This window comes from Vipera berus (assembly GCF_964194415.1).
Source record: "Vipera berus genome assembly, chromosome: Z".
In the NCBI taxonomy this organism is placed as follows: Eukaryota; Metazoa; Chordata; class Lepidosauria; order Squamata; family Viperidae; genus Vipera; species Vipera berus.
The window spans coordinates 16,255,924-16,271,251 of NC_138205.1; the positions used below are offsets into that span (position 1 = coordinate 16,255,924).

General features: G+C 43.2%; 1 protein-coding gene across 4 annotated transcripts in view; it reads left to right on the forward strand.

Moving 5' to 3' along the window:
- Positions 1 to 395: 395 nt before the first annotated feature.
- The window catches only part of LOC308677984 (epsin-1-like), a 45,253-nt gene continuing 30,320 nt past the window's right edge, over positions 396 to 15,328 (forward strand). For all 4 annotated transcript variants that reach the window (XM_081344746.1, XM_081344748.1, XM_081344747.1 and 1 more), the window contains exons 1-3: positions 396 to 932; positions 10,385 to 10,914; positions 12,080 to 12,329. In XM_081344746.1, coding sequence (XP_081200872.1) covers positions 10,687 to 10,914; positions 12,080 to 12,329 — 478 coding nt within the window. In that variant the 5' untranslated portion in view covers positions 396 to 932; positions 10,385 to 10,686. The remainder of the gene's footprint in view (positions 933 to 10,384; positions 10,915 to 12,079; positions 12,330 to 15,328) is intronic.

Here is a 15,328-nt window from a genome sequence, read left to right on the forward strand (position 1 = left end):
CACCCCACCCCCCTAATCAGAATGCTTCTATATGAAGAAAATAAATCTATAATAGCGGATTCGACCGTTTACCTTCCCTCCCATTTTTATTTATTTATTTTGTTCCCGTTTCATGTTAGCTTGGCCCGATTCTCTCTATGATGCAGGAAGTGCCGGCCTCTCAACATGGAGAAGGGTGAGGGCGGAAATGGGCACCCCCTGGAGGCGGAAGTTAAAGCAAACCGGCTTCCGCTTCCGATTTGCGGGGCCGTCCTCCCGGCGCCGCTGCCGCCGCCGCTAGTGCCGCATCTGCCCCGCGGGCTGAGGGGGGCGAAAGCCTTCGGAAGGGCCATAGAGTCGCGGTGCGGTAGAGCGGCCCTCCCTCGGCCCAGATTTCTCTGCATTGCCTGGGAGACGGGAGAGCCCAGGGCGGGGGGGTGTCTTCAGTCGGGGTCAGGCCGAGGTTTTCCACAGGGACGAAGCTTGAATAGTCTGGTCTTCCCCGCCCGTGACTTCTGACTCTGCGAAGCCTTTTCCCTGGAGGACTGGCCTCCGCTTGGCCTCTCTGACCTCCTTGCCTCTGTGACCTTTGAACCCAGGCCGCGTTAGCTTCTCTCCCAAAGGACTTCCATTCTTTTTCTGCTCCTCCTTCCCTCCAGGCAGCGGGTCTCTCCCGAGGTCTGTTCTTCAGGTCCAGCCTCGACTTAAACCTGACGTTTCAGGTTTTCTGTGCCCGATTTCGTCTTCCCCTCCCGGTCTGCCAAGATTCCCCCGTTTTTTTTAAAGGAGGGCACTGGCTATGCCCCCTGGCTGGGGGAAGTGAAACGCTTACTTAGGGACCCGGGGGGGGAGGGGGGCTCCCGTGGTGGGGTGGCTGTTCACAGATCTGTTGGTGTGAGCCCCAACCTTTCTGCGGCCCGGAAGATCGAAAAATTTCCCTTTACACTATCTAGGTGAGTAACTGCCATTGGCAGGTCAATATGAGCAGGAGAGGAGGGTGGAGGCTAGGAAAAGGAATTGTACGCACATAATGGGGTGGACAGTGTGTCTCAACTCCCGTTTCCTGCTGGCTAGAGGTTATCCTTCCAGTTGGAAGAGCTGAGTCTGAGCTCAGAAATTAACCTGTCACTGGACAGGTGTGTATCCGGCAGGAGAAGGAACCCGCTCTGATAAGGATGAATTTAGGGCCAATATTTTGTATGTGAGACAAGTTATCTTGGTGCCCGATAATTGGGAAGAAATGAGAGGGTTTCATTTTTGATTGAAATGAAAGGATTTATATCAGCGAAGCTCCGGCAAATTGATAGCGCGGGTTAAGTTTTAAATAAAGATGACTGATGAGAAGGGAGCATTTTAGAGCGTGTAAATAGAAGCAGAAAATAAAATGAAGTGGATTGGTAGGCTATTAAGAGGTGCAAAGAAATGCTGCTTCATGCTATAAATCCATTATTACAATGTGTCTTGATAGTAACTGCTACCTTTTGATAGCTTTGAATAGAGATTAGAACAGCCTGTCAGAGATTATTAATACAGTTCTTAGTTGAAAGTTTGTATTCAGAGATAGTATATCATTGATAAAACAGATGCTCTTCAAAACCCCCAGGCTTCTGTATTGTTTTCATATCAGTTCTCCAGAACTACATGGCTGTCCACTGTTGAAACATTGTAAGCATCGATGGCATTATTGGTTCAATTTAAATTAAATAGTTAAGTAGCTATTACTGCATTTACTATTTGTCTTTCAGAACCACAAGGTGAAATACCAGTTCTCTCACTCTCCCATGTTGTTTTCATAACACTCTTGTAATTTTGACGAATATATGAGGTTTAAAATAAAACCTTTACGGCTAGGTGAAAATTTGAACCTGAGGTTCTCAGTTTTCCACACTTTTGTTCACCTGTCCGAAATATCTTCCAGCTACAGTATATATGAACATTATTCCTCCTTTGCTTCCTTTATTTTTAGCCTGGCTTGATTTGGAAATGCAGTAGGAAAAAGAGAAGTACAGGTAGTCCTTGACTTAACAACAGCTCATTTAGTGACTATTCAAAGTTACATTTTCTTCAAGTGCAGGAGGTGGGTAAAGACTTCCTTCGCCATGCTATAGGCAAAGTTTTGCATTTTTAAAAAAAATCCATCTTACGCATTTTAAAGAACATTCTTCCTCTTCTAGTTGCTTTTGTTTTTTGGATTAATAGAGTGGTTTGCTTGCTTTATTTATTTATTTATTAAAATTTTTATACCGCCCTATTCCCGAAGGACTCAGGGCGGTTTACAGGGCAGCATAAAATACAATATAAAAATAGTATAAAATTAAAATAGATTAAATTACTTAAGCCCAACAATTAAAACAATATTAAAAGCTAAAACCCCTTCAGTCCAGGCCTGATAGATGAAAAAAACAGGTTTTCAAGTCCTGGCAAAATGAACGCAGATCGGGGGCGGTCCGAAGTTCCACCCGTAAATCATTCCAAAGGGCAGGCGCGCCCACAGAGAATGCTTTACCCTCTTCTTCTTCTTCTTTTTTTGCACAGGGAAGATGTTCTAGTCTTTAAACTATTGTAAAAAATAACCCATACATAATTTTGTTACTTGCTAGGTAATTGGTTCCATCATCAATTGTTTATCATCAAGGCATCAAAAGAATATTTTCCCTTTGTTTGTGGTCAGTATTTGTGTCCAGAAATGCAGGCCAAAACATTTTTCAGGGTAATTTTTTTTTTCTATGAAAACGTTTCTCTTCAGGCAGCTTTTGTGAATTCAGAGTTGTATCTACTTAGGTGATTGTTTTTTAAAAAAATGAGAAGTGGGGATTTCATGGCACCCTTTCATGGCAAACTTGAACGATCATCCCTATCCAACAAAATGAGTTTCAATGTGGAGAAAAGCAAAGTTTTACATTTAGGCAGGAAAAATCAAAGGTACAGGTACAGGTTAGGCAAGAGCTGGCTTAAAAATAGTAACTGTAAGAGGGACCCTGGAGTCCTGGTGGACGATCACTTGACTATGAGCCAGCATTGGGCAGCAGCAGCCAAAAAAGCTAATACAATCCTAGATTGTATAAACAGGCATAGAATCAAGATCACGCAGAGTATTAGTACCGTTTTATAAAACCCTTACTAAGACCACACCTGGAATACTGCAGCCAATTTTGGTCACCATATCACAAAAAAGATGTTGAGAGTTTGGAAAAAAATTCAGAGAAGAGCAACTAAGATGATCAAAGGCCTGGAGACTAAAACATACAAAGAACGGTTGCGAGACTTGGATTTGGCTAGTCTAAAGAAGAGAAGAAATAGGGGAGACATGATAGCAGTGTTCCAGTATTTGAGGGATTGCCACAGAGAAGAGGGGGTCACGTTATTCACCAAAGCACCACAGGGCAGGACAAGAAACAATGGTTGGAAACTGATCAAAGAGAGAAGCAACCTGGAATTAAGGAGAAACTTCCTGACAGTGAGAACAGTTAACCAGTGGAACAGCTTGCCTCCAGAAATCGTGGGTGCTCCATCACTGGAGATTTTTAAGAAGAGGCTAGACAGTCACTTATCTGAGATGGTATAGGTTCTCCTGCTTGAGCAGGGGGCTGGACTAGAAGACCTCTGAGGTCCCTTCCAGCTCTATTCTATTCATTTGCATAGGAAAAATTTCCTGAAAGCTCTCATGCATATTAAATATTATAGTGAAAGTGTTTATTGCACAAATAATTATGCACAAATTGCATATTTTTTTCTCCTGAAAAATGTTTAGGAAACATGCATGTTTGTATCCCAACTTTCATCAAAGGAATGAAAATCAAGGATCCTTAGCCACGTTGAACCGGATATAAGTGGATAAATAAATTGATTTACTGAAAACTTCTCATCAAGTTTGTAGTTGCACTTGGCACTACTGTCTTAAGTTTCAGGGACAAAACTTTATGTCATTTGATCTAAATTTATACTGGATTTATATAATTCTCTTCATACCTGCTTTTGTTAGGGTAGGCTCAGAAAAATAGGGTGCTAGAGATCCAGATAAACACACACAACTTCAGAGATATTGTGCATTGCACATTGTTGTAACCCTTTTCTGTGGTAAGGATCAGAGTTTAGATAAATGAAAGCTAAGATGAGAGTCTTAGATTCTGTGCCCAGTGCCAATTACCCTGTTATGGAGTGGTATACCTCCAGCAGGAATATAGTTCATTAGGCAAGAAAAGCAAATTTCCCCCAAAGAAAAAATTGATTTATAAGTATACAGTGCTAGTTTTCGTGCTACATTACTTTTTATCCTGGCTCTGCCTTGGGACTATTTCATTCAGCATAAAGCAGTTTCAACTTGCATTTCATCTGCAAATATGCTATGTATATTCTTAATTTCTGGCGCTTTGGTTAAGTTTTGGCAGAAGAGACTGCCTGTCTGCTGTAACCCAGCTAAAATGCACAGGGCTCACTCATCAGAAGAATATTCTGAGGAGATGGCAATACAAGTCTTCGAAGTCTTTATATTCCTAAACATTTATTGATTCAAGATATATCCCAATTTTCAGCTAAGATTAGCTGCTGAAGCAGTTTTAAAAGTTTGCCCAAAGCTGCTGAATCATCAAAAAAATCTTGCAGTATGAGTTACATACAGTCTCTGTCGATTGGCAAGGCAAGCCAGATATTATAGAGAAGGAAAAGCAAAACTGCAGATGGCAATTGTGCTGTTTGAAGGGGAAGTGGGCTGACTGACGGGTACTTTTAAATGCCAACCCACAGAAACAGCTGTTAATTGAAGGGGTCCACACATTTGATTTTTCCCCCCTTAAATGTTTGCTTAGGAAACTGTACAAGGCTCACATTCTGTTTCAGATGCCTGTGTTTGCATGTGTTTTCGTTTTGTGGCTACCTTATAGCGAGTTAGACCGTTGATCTGAGTATACCTGTATTGTCTATTGTGGTTGGTCAAAGACTATTCATGGTGTCAGACAGAAAGCAAAAAATAAATTAGCGGTAGTACTAACAAGTGTATATCGTGGTTGGAACAATTGCTGCATCAGTTGCCGGTGATTTTTTTTTTGTTTGTTTTAGGTTAAAAAAATTGGATTGTAATTTCTGCAATGGCCAGAAAAAAGCTTATTTAATTATAATCTGGAGGGCAAGAGAAGAAGGGGACGACAGAGAATGAGGTGGCTGGATGGAGTCACTGAAGCAGTAGGCGTGAGCCTAAATGGACTCCAGAAGATGGTAGAGGACAGGAAGGCCTGGAGGAACGTTGTCCAAGGGGTCGCGATGGGTCGGACACGACTTCGCAACTAACAACAACAACAATTATGAGTGGTACCGTTCTTGCTGAAACATGATGTTTCAGCCGCCAATCATTACTAATTTCCCTCATTTCATCAAGAAAAGTTATTTATCTTCATGTATTCCCATGAAGTTGGCCGCCCAAGTGGTACCCATTAATCTACTTGCAAGCTGCTGGGTCAGCAGGAGCTGGAGTGGGTGACGGGAGCTCACCTCACCTGCAGCAGCAGTGGGTCTCAAACGTGATCCTGCTGATCATCAGCCCAGCTTTCCAACCTCGTGAGGCACCCCGCTCCTTCGGTACCACTTCCGTGGGCAACTTCACAGGGACATGAAAGGAGCCCCCAACTGGGCGTCCCCCAGGCAACGGTGATGTCACCGGCAAATCCTTTTGCCGCAGAAGCACTGTGGTGCTACCAATACGGATTTTTTTTTAAAAAAAAATGCCACGTAGATCAAATTTTTAAAATAGAAAATTAAAAGGGGTGAATTATAAATATGTTAGAGGCCTTGCTTCATACATGCATTCGGTCTTCTTGTAGGGTGCAAGAACAAGTGGAGAAGATCAGGAAGAGATTAAAAAACACTTCGAGTGAATTTGAAACCTTTCACCTATTTCTCTTTGCAACTGTAGCTTTCTTCCAAAGATAGACGCTATTGAATCACAACATGGGAATGTCTTCCCCAGCCAGTAGGACTCAGTGAGACAAATACCTGTGAATCCCAATGGTTATAACTAAAAAGCTCATTTTTATTGCAGCCTATGTCAAAGGGGACATTTCTGAGCCGGGCAGGGAAATGATTCTGGCCTTTCTTGAATCACTTTGCACATTCTGATGATAAACAGATAATTACGTCAGCTTTTCAAGATAATTTGAGCTTTCCATTTAATTTATCGAGGTTCAAGGCGAGTCTCCGTAGGAACAGTTGTTCTCTAAGCAATCCACCATGCTATGGCCTTGAAAATTACTGTAAATAAGTAATAACAGAATGGCAAAAATCAAACAACGAAATGAATGTGTGTTTTCGTGGTGAAGTGTTTGGTCATGTACTCTCCAAAGTACCGGAGGGCAGAACAAAAAGTAAATGTATGGAAACTTATCAAGGAGAAATGTCTTGAAAGAGAGAACAATTAATCAGTAAAATGGCTTCCAAGCGGAAGTGGTGGGTGCTGCATCAGTGAAGGTTTTTAAGAAGAGATTGGACAGCCATTTGTCTGGAATTGTATGGGATCTGCTTGAGCAAGGGCTGGATCTTTAGAAGACTTCCAGCTCTGTTATTCTGTATTTTGTAAAACTAAGTACTCTCCAGAATATTTGCAGTACAGTTCCCTTAAACCCAGCCTGTATTGTAGAATTGAGAGAGAGAGAGAGAGAGAGAGAGAGAGAGAGAGATGGTAGAAGCTGTCATTCCCACATAGAGGTTGGAGAAGGCTTACAAATGTACCGTAATAAAAATAAGAAAAATCGTTCTATTACACTTGCTATTCCACATTGCCTCTCTTAAAGTTTCCTTGCAGTGTTGGCGAATCGAAGGAAATTGAGCTGTCAGTCTTTGGCCACAGTTAATGCTGAGCAGATCTTCCTGTTATCAGCTGTTCCAACTGATCAAACCTGGGACTGCAATTTCTGAAAGAAAATGCTAACTGGGAATTTGGGGAGAAGCCTAGAGATCTTCTAGACTGGTGGGGGAAGCTGTTCAATTTTTCTCTTTTCCCCAAACTGATGGACCTTGAGTTGGTTTGAGGTTTGGCTTCTTAAAATATTATACAATGATGTACAGTAATACAATGGATATGTGTTCCCCAGCAGGATGAAGAATAATATTCTTAAAATGGCCTTGCCGTCTGTTTATACCAGACATGTCAAACACAAGGCCCAGGGGCCGGATCCGGCCCACAAAGTGGTTTCATGAGGCCCACAAAGCCATCCTGGAAACAGGGAGGGAACGGCCCCCATCGCCTTGGCCCTGGCCCAGAGACCCTCAGATCTGTCCCACTCCTGCCCAGGCCCCCATAGGCACCCTTGATGCCAACGATGTAGAGTTGGCCACGCCCACCCAGTAGGCCATACGCACTCTAGCCACGCCCACCCAGTAGGCCACGCCCACCTTGGCCATACCCACCCGGCCCCCTGAGGGCAACCGCAATGCTGATGCGACCCTCAATGAAATTGACACCCTTGGTTTATACCACCTTCATCTTATTGAATTGGGAATTTTTTTCAAACACAGAAAATTTAGAAAAGTGTGCCCGAAATCAGCGCTCCCATTCATTTGAGCTCAGGGTCCTTGTGCACCGTTAGGGTCCGGGGGTCACTTTTGCTTCTCTGGTCTGGAATCATCTTCAGGTTTATCGGTTGGTGACTTGAAAAGTTACAGCTGGAAGCTGAGTTGGACAAAAAAACCCCGGAAAGGGGCAGAAAGAGGAAGGAACGAGCCACTGTGACTCATTCCTTAGAAATGTGGGCTTCCTTCCTTTTGAGGTTTTAGGAATGTAGAACCTTAAGCAGGGCAGGGGCCTCCAGGACGTTGAGGAGAATTTGGGGTCGGATGTTGCCATCTGCACAATTTCCGTTTTCCGTTGCTCTTACCTCCCAGATTTTCCTCCCACCCATCTACCCTTTGGGAATTTTTTGCCTCTGGCCTGAATTGTCCTAGAAGCCGTTCTGACATATTCAGATCCATTGAAATCGCTAAGGTTACTTGGCTGCGAGGGGAAGACAGTGTTCATGTCTTCTGTTGCACCAGGAGATAAGAGATGAAATTAATAAATAATATAGGAAGTTCTCTGTGTTTGGGTAAACATTCTTTTGTTGTGGTTGAAGCATTTTATTCTGGTATGAAGGCTTAAAGCAGGGGTCTTCAAACTTGGCCCTTTTATGACTTGTGGACTTCAACTCCCAGAATTCCTCAGCCAGGCAAGCCTGGCTGAGGAATTCTGGGAGTTGAAGTCCACAAGTCATAAAAGGGCCAAGTTTGAAGACCCCTGCCTTAAAGCTTGTGTTCCGATTTTTGTCTTATTCCCTCTGTTATTTTTCCCCAAGTTTTTTTTCCCCTGGGGCTTCATAGAGTTATGGAGATTCCAGTTCAGTTCCTTGTTCAGTTGCAGACTTTTTAATACAGGTAATCCTCGACTTACAACCATCCCATTTAGTGACCGTTCACAGTTGCAACGGCTCTGGAAAAAGTGACTTGTGACCGTTTTTCACACTTATGACCAATGCAACATCCCTGTAGTCATGTGATCAAAATTCAGATGCTTGGCAGCTGACTCATATTTATGACGGCCGCAATGTCCCTGGGTCTTGGGATCACTTTTTGCAAACTTCTGACAAGCAAAGTCGGTGGGGGGGAGGCAGATTCACTTAACAGCCGTGTCACTAACTTAACAACTGCAGGGATTTACTTAACAACTGCGGCAAGAAAGGTCATAAAATGGAGGAAAATTCCCTTAACAAATGTCTCAGTAACATAAATTTTGGGCTCAGTCAGTTGTGGTCGTAAGTCGAGGACCACCTGTACATCGATCATATAGGCCTTTTGTAATGTGTTTTGAGGCCTACTTCACGAGGTCATTAGAGAGAGATAAGTAAGGTAAATTCTGTGCCTCTGTGAGCTTTTTTGAGGAAAAGCAACTGTAAAATAAATCATGTATGAGGTCTTGGATCTCGATCCTGCAGGCTGATGCAAGTAAACGCTGCCAAAACTGTAACCTTAACTGAGATGTCTGCTAGCGTTTTGACCATAGACATCTGGCTGGAAAACAAGCGATGTTGGTTAAAAGGCAAATGGAGGAAGGAATAGATAGCTGAACTATATGGTTCTCCCCTCCCCTCCTCCCCCCCCTCCCCACCAATGCTTCCAAATCTTACATTGCCTGGGAGATGTAGGACCTAGCTAGTTTTCCTTAAGAAAATAGCAAATGCAGCATGACTGGCTGGGGGATTCTGGGAATTGAAGTCCATCTTAAAGTTGCTGGATATCCCTACAGTAGAAGCTGTTTGGCAGTGAGGGCTGCATCCCTTTCTGCCCAATGTCTCAGAATACTTTCTTTGCCAGTTGCCACTGCTAGAATGCAGACGGACCTTTCTTCTGATCCAGAATAAGAAAAATCTTCTGTTGTTCCGCTTAAACGTTTGTTTCAAGGCTGTTACCTATAAGCCAGAGAGAACAGATTTCAGACTTACAAGCCTTGATTCAATTTGCTTTTACAGCGGCTAAACAACAGCAACGAAGAATGTAGCCTCTAAAGTGCCATACTGTGCTTTTTATTTTACTCGCTTTTAAAGGTTCTCTGATAAAGGTAAAAGGTAAGATAAAGGTTCCCCCGCACAGGCGTGCCAGTCGTTTCCAACTCTAGAGGCCGGTGCTCATCTCCGTTTCAAAGCCGAAGAGCCAGCGCTTGTCCGAGGACGTCTCCGTGGTCATGTGGCCGGCATGGCTAGACGCCAGAGGCGCACGGAACACTGTTACCTTCCCACCATAGTGGTCCCTATTTTTCTACTTGCATTTTTATGTGCTTTCGAACTGCTAGGTTGGCAGAAGCTGGGATGCGTAACAGGCGCTCACTCTCTAAAGAGCTGTGTAGAATTTTTGTCCTTTTCTTTCTCCTGGTTATCAATGTGACAAGTTAATTTTTTGAAGCAGGTCTGGTCTTTTCGCTTCTCTTGATGCACTTCTCTTGATGTCCTCTTGAGAACTTAAAGCTTGCTTGGGAGGGAACCTTTGCTTTTACCAAGTTCTTAAAGAAAGTCCCAAAGTAAGGGTCTTTAACCCAAAATTTGGATAATGTCCTGGGACCTGATTCCCAGGACCTGATTGGATTCATGCAAACCATGCACAGGAACAGGGAAAATGTCCTTCATTGGAAGTTTGGTGTTTTGGTGAAGGTGCTTGCCTACAAACCAGGACACTCTGAAGTTCTGGTTCCATCTTAGGCACAAATGGGTGACTTTGGGCCACTCACTCTCTCTTAGTCCAGCCCACTTCACAGAGTTCTTGTGTGGGGGGGGGAGGGGGGATGTGGGGGAGGAATATTATGTATGTACTCTGCCTTGAGTTATTTATAAAGTAATAAAGGTGGGATAGCAATCTAGATAAATCAGCGTTAAAAGTTTTTCTCTTTCTTTTTCAGCCGTGCCCTGGAATGGCTGCGATGCCCAGATGGATGCTCAGAGAGTGCCTGGCCAGCTAGGGACTTCAGGCAAGTGGCACAGGAGCGGAAGTCGTGGCCTGCCTCTTACGAAGCAAACTAGGTTCCGTTCAGACTGGATATGCAGGATTCACTGTCTTAAGCAGTTGGTTAAATTTGATTTGCTTTAACCCGGAGAGCCCTTTTGGCTACCGTTAGCCTGGCTGATTTCAAAGCCATCAACAGGAAGCTTGGGGTACAGTACAAATTGGCTCTCTCCCGTCCTCCACTCCGCCGTCGCCACCATGTCGACGTCTTCATTGCGCCGCCAGATGAAGAATATTGTACATAATTACTCTGAAGCCGAAATCAAGGTCCGTGAGGCTACATCAAATGACCCTTGGGGCCCATCTAGTTCTCTCATGTCTGAAATTGCTGATCTCACCTACAATGTGGTAGCCTTCTCAGAAATCATGAGCATGATTTGGAAGCGTCTCAACGACCACGGGAAAAATTGGCGTCATGTCTATAAGGTAAGCGTGCACCGGCTCTTGTTTTCGGAAATATATATTTGTCTGGTAACGGTGCCGTAATCCTCCCGTTCTGTTTTTTTTCCTCATAGCGATGCGCTGTTAAGTCTGTTTCATTCCATTTCCACACTGTTCCACAGATACCTTATTAAGAAAGTGGAATACATTCATATGTATTATGATGTGCACTTGACTTTGTTATAGAAGGCATACTTCTTTGGACACACGCAGCACAGTATTCAGAAGAATGGATGTGTGCATTGCAGTCTGCGTGCTTTATCCGAAAAGTCCCAAATAGGTGAATTCATTCTCAAATGCGGATTAATCCTCAAGCGTGCAAATGGAAGGGCTGTTGGTCGGTGGTAGAGAACCAACTTCTCATCCACTTGATCCCAAATTCAGACCGTGACATCCTCAGGAAAGACTGGAAAGGTCTGAAACCACAGAAGGCTTTTAAACTAGGATACTATTTGGTAGCCCAGGAGCACAGTTAATGCTTGGGGTGGGGTGTGAGGCTTTAAAGTGAGGGGATGGGATTCCATCATGCAGGTGGTCCTCAATTTATGATTGCAATTTAAGCCTGCGTATTATTATTATTATTATTATTTTGAAAATTTTATTAAATACACGTTTAAAAACAAAAGTGGACATGATTCAACTTCCCTAGCTACCACACTACTATTAGTATTATCTTATGTTACAGAAAGAAGTAACAAAAACCTAAAATACAATCTGTAACAGGACAGAGTATAAAAAAATGTACATATAAGTTCTGTCGTTTTTTTTTTTAGTAAACGGTCATTCAGTCCTCAGCGTTATATTTACGTATCTTTCAGTTATGTCCTTTATATAGATGCTAATAAAAAAATCCTTACATTATCAACCAATCAAACAATGTTCATGTCAGTGATCCTCAACTCTAACCAATTGTACAAATTTTGCCAAATTTGCCTGCGTATTATCGTTGTAACATGTCATTACGTGACATGTGACCACACCTGACTTTACAACTTTTTGGGGTGGGTGGGGGTCGGTCATCAAGTGAACCCATTGTCCAAGCGACCATTTTTGCCGGAAACCAAATGTGAACACAGGACATTGCAAGTGGCTAAACATGAGCTATCTTCTAAGCCTGTCATGAGTTCGTTTCTTCTTGCATCTCTTCCAGGCTATGACACTTATGGAATACCTAATCAAGACAGGTTCAGAGCGGGTTGCACAGCAATGTAAAGAGAACATCTACGCCATCCAAACACTAAAGGATTTTCAGTACGTTGACCGGGATGGCAAAGATCAAGGGGTCAACGTGCGGGAGAAGGCCAAGCAACTGGTGGCCCTCCTTAAAGACGATGAGCGTCTCAAAGAAGAGAGGGCCCATGCCCTCAAAACTAAGGAGAAGCTGGCCCAGACTGCAACCGGTAAGTTCTCGGGGCCTTGATCTAGTTGACATTGTTCTCTTTGTTATCCACATCTACATTTCTCATTCTCCAGGTGACTCCTCTTTGGTATAATGAGATATTTGGAGTAATCCCTGTTGTGTTTTAGTCTATGTATTTCATAGGGTAGGACAGAACCACATTATTCCTTTGGATGATGAGAAGAATAATGAATAAATAGCAAAGCTGTCAATCATACATTGGACATGATTAAGGAGAGAGATTTTCCTTTGAGTTCCCCACATTTAATTTGTATGTGTACTTTGGTCTCTTAAGTTTCTGCAGTCATCTTTTAAGTCTTTGGGTTAGAAATGGCAATACAGGTATTCTTTGTTTAGCAGCTGTCTCATACAGGTAGTCCTCGACTTAACAACTAGAATTGAGCCCAGAATTATGGCCTTAAGTTGTGTTGGTGGTTAAGCAGGTCATCATTTGACCGACCAAATTTTATGACTTTTTTTTTGCGACAGTTGTTAAGCAGGTCACCATACTGGTTAAGCAAATCAGTGGTCATTAAGAGAATGCTGTAGTCAGTAAACAAGCCCATTGTCTGCAATGAGTGTGTTTTTTTTGCTTGAGATTGGAAGTAAATACCCATTGCAAATCTTGGTCACATGACTGTAGGATGCTGCAAATACCTGTAAATGCAGGCCGGTTGCCGAGCACCCCAAATGTGATCATGTGACCATGGGGTCTGTGTGGCTGTCAGAACTTCAAATCCAGGTCGTAAGTACCTTTTTTTTTGGGGGGGGTGTCTGTTGTAACTCCAAATGGTCACTAAGTGAGTGGTGGTAAGTCGATGTCTATACAGTAATTGTTCACAGTTACGACAACAATGAAAAAGCAGTTTTGTGACCAATCCTCACATTTACGCCATTGCAGGTCTGTAAGCAAAGGAAAGCTGAGGTAAGATTGTAAGCCCAGTCAGTGCTTCACTTAGCAACCACTTTGCTTAATGACCCAGTTGCTGGTCCCAACAGTTGCTAAACAAGGATTATCTGTACAATGGCCCGAAGGCCAGAGCATTCTTAATTTCATTAAATTTCATTAACTTCTCATTGTATACGGAAAAAACAATGGCGTCTCTGGGTGTACGGCATACACACTGTCATCTTATATTTAGCCTGGAGAAAAACGCATTTAGAAGAGAAATTGGTGACCAGACGAATGTTACCCTTGCTCTGATACTGGAGCAAGGCACCAATTGTGATCCCCATTCCCTGATAGCAACCTTCCTCACTTCTGGTTTCCTCCAGTTATAATGTGATTGTCAAGCACAGGAAATCCAAGAGTCAAGGCAGTGCAAATGAATACAGATTTATTGCATGCTAATACTCTCTACAAGAATCGGAACTATTAGCAGTCAGAACAAATTGGCGGTAGATAAGAGTTAATGGAATTCAAGTTGGTCTGGACTTGTATCTCTTGTGGGTGCGAAGGGACTCGAGACTGATGACGTGTTTGTCCCCCTCCCCTCCCTTGGGCCCAGCCTGGTCACCATCTGCAGTGATAGAACCGTAACTTCCAGAATTACCACATTGTTTTAAGAGCTAAGTTCCAAATGTATTTGGGAAGTTCCTGATTGTGCAGTATGAAATAAGGTGATGTGCCAGAATTTGTTTGTTAAAAGCTGGATTGTTTGGGCTGTTTAGGTTCAATTATGAGGCTGTTTGAAAAATCTGAACCTGTTACTTGTCTCCAGTGCATTTTTTTTCTTTTCTGGTTGGGGGAACAGCAAGAAGGACAATATGAAGGCATCATTACCAATCTCTATAGCTGATAAATTAAACATTGTGAACTCAAGGGAAAAATCTCTCTGCTTCCTGACACCTGATGTGTGACTGACAGCTTTGCTATTTAGTTATCATTTTTCCCCCTTGTCCAAAAGGTTGGTATGGCCTTTGGGCGTCCTGTCTTGATTATGTTCCTTTTTTTCTGAAGTGAAAAAGGGAAAGGTGTGCCCCTGATACAACTCTCACCAATTTGGCAGGTTGCCAGGCTCTAAGATTGAGTTACACAGGTCGCCTTGATCTGCTGGCGCCCTTTCTCCATATTGATAACCTCTGGATCAAATTCCACCACGTTTGTTTGCACAACATCTGGTAGGGCAGGTTCAGATTTTTATTTTTTTTTAAAAAGTGCAGTGTTTGCTTCCTGTTGTAACCATTTCAGCAGAAATACAGTGAACTGGGGAATTGTTAGAGAGAAGTCAATAAATAGGAAAAGGGAAAAGGGAATATCCACAGCCTCCCCCACAACTCGAACCCCCAAATGGAGCGGGAGATAGACTTCTAGCCGTATCTGCCCAGAGGAATATCCCAAGCAATGCCCCGTAGTTAAAAATCAACTCGCAACCTCATGGTATGTGTAGTGTTAACACTCCTACCCCACTTGATTGAAGTACAGTAGATAAAGGAAGATGAGAAAGCTGCCTTCGATGTCTAAAACAAATCTACGAACAATAAAACTATGACGTCATACAAGAGAGATATGAAAGAGCAAGTCCTATTGAGTTCTTCTGAAGTGCTCCCCTCATAAATTAAGTTTCTTGGGTGTGTTTGGGGGAGTAGGAAAAGCCAAAGGGCCATACCAGCCTCTTGGACAATGGGAAAAATGATGATTAAATAGCAGAGCTGTCAGTCATACGTCAGGTGTCAGGAAGCAGAGACATTTTTCCCTTGAGTTCACCATATTTAATTTTATCCGCCGTAGAGATTGGTAATGTGGTCAGCCCAATGCATGTTGTTCGAATAACAGAGTTGGAAGGGACCTTGCAGGTCATCTAGTCAAACTCCATCTGTGTATTTTGGGCTCTAGATCAGGGGTGTCAAACTCAATTTCATTGAGGGCCGCATCAGCATTGCGGTTGCCCTCAGGGGGCCAGATGGGTGTGGCCTGGGTGGGCGTGGCCTACTGGGTGGGCGTGGCCAAAGTGCGTATGGCCTACTGGGTGGGCGTGGCCAGCTCTACATCGTTCGCAT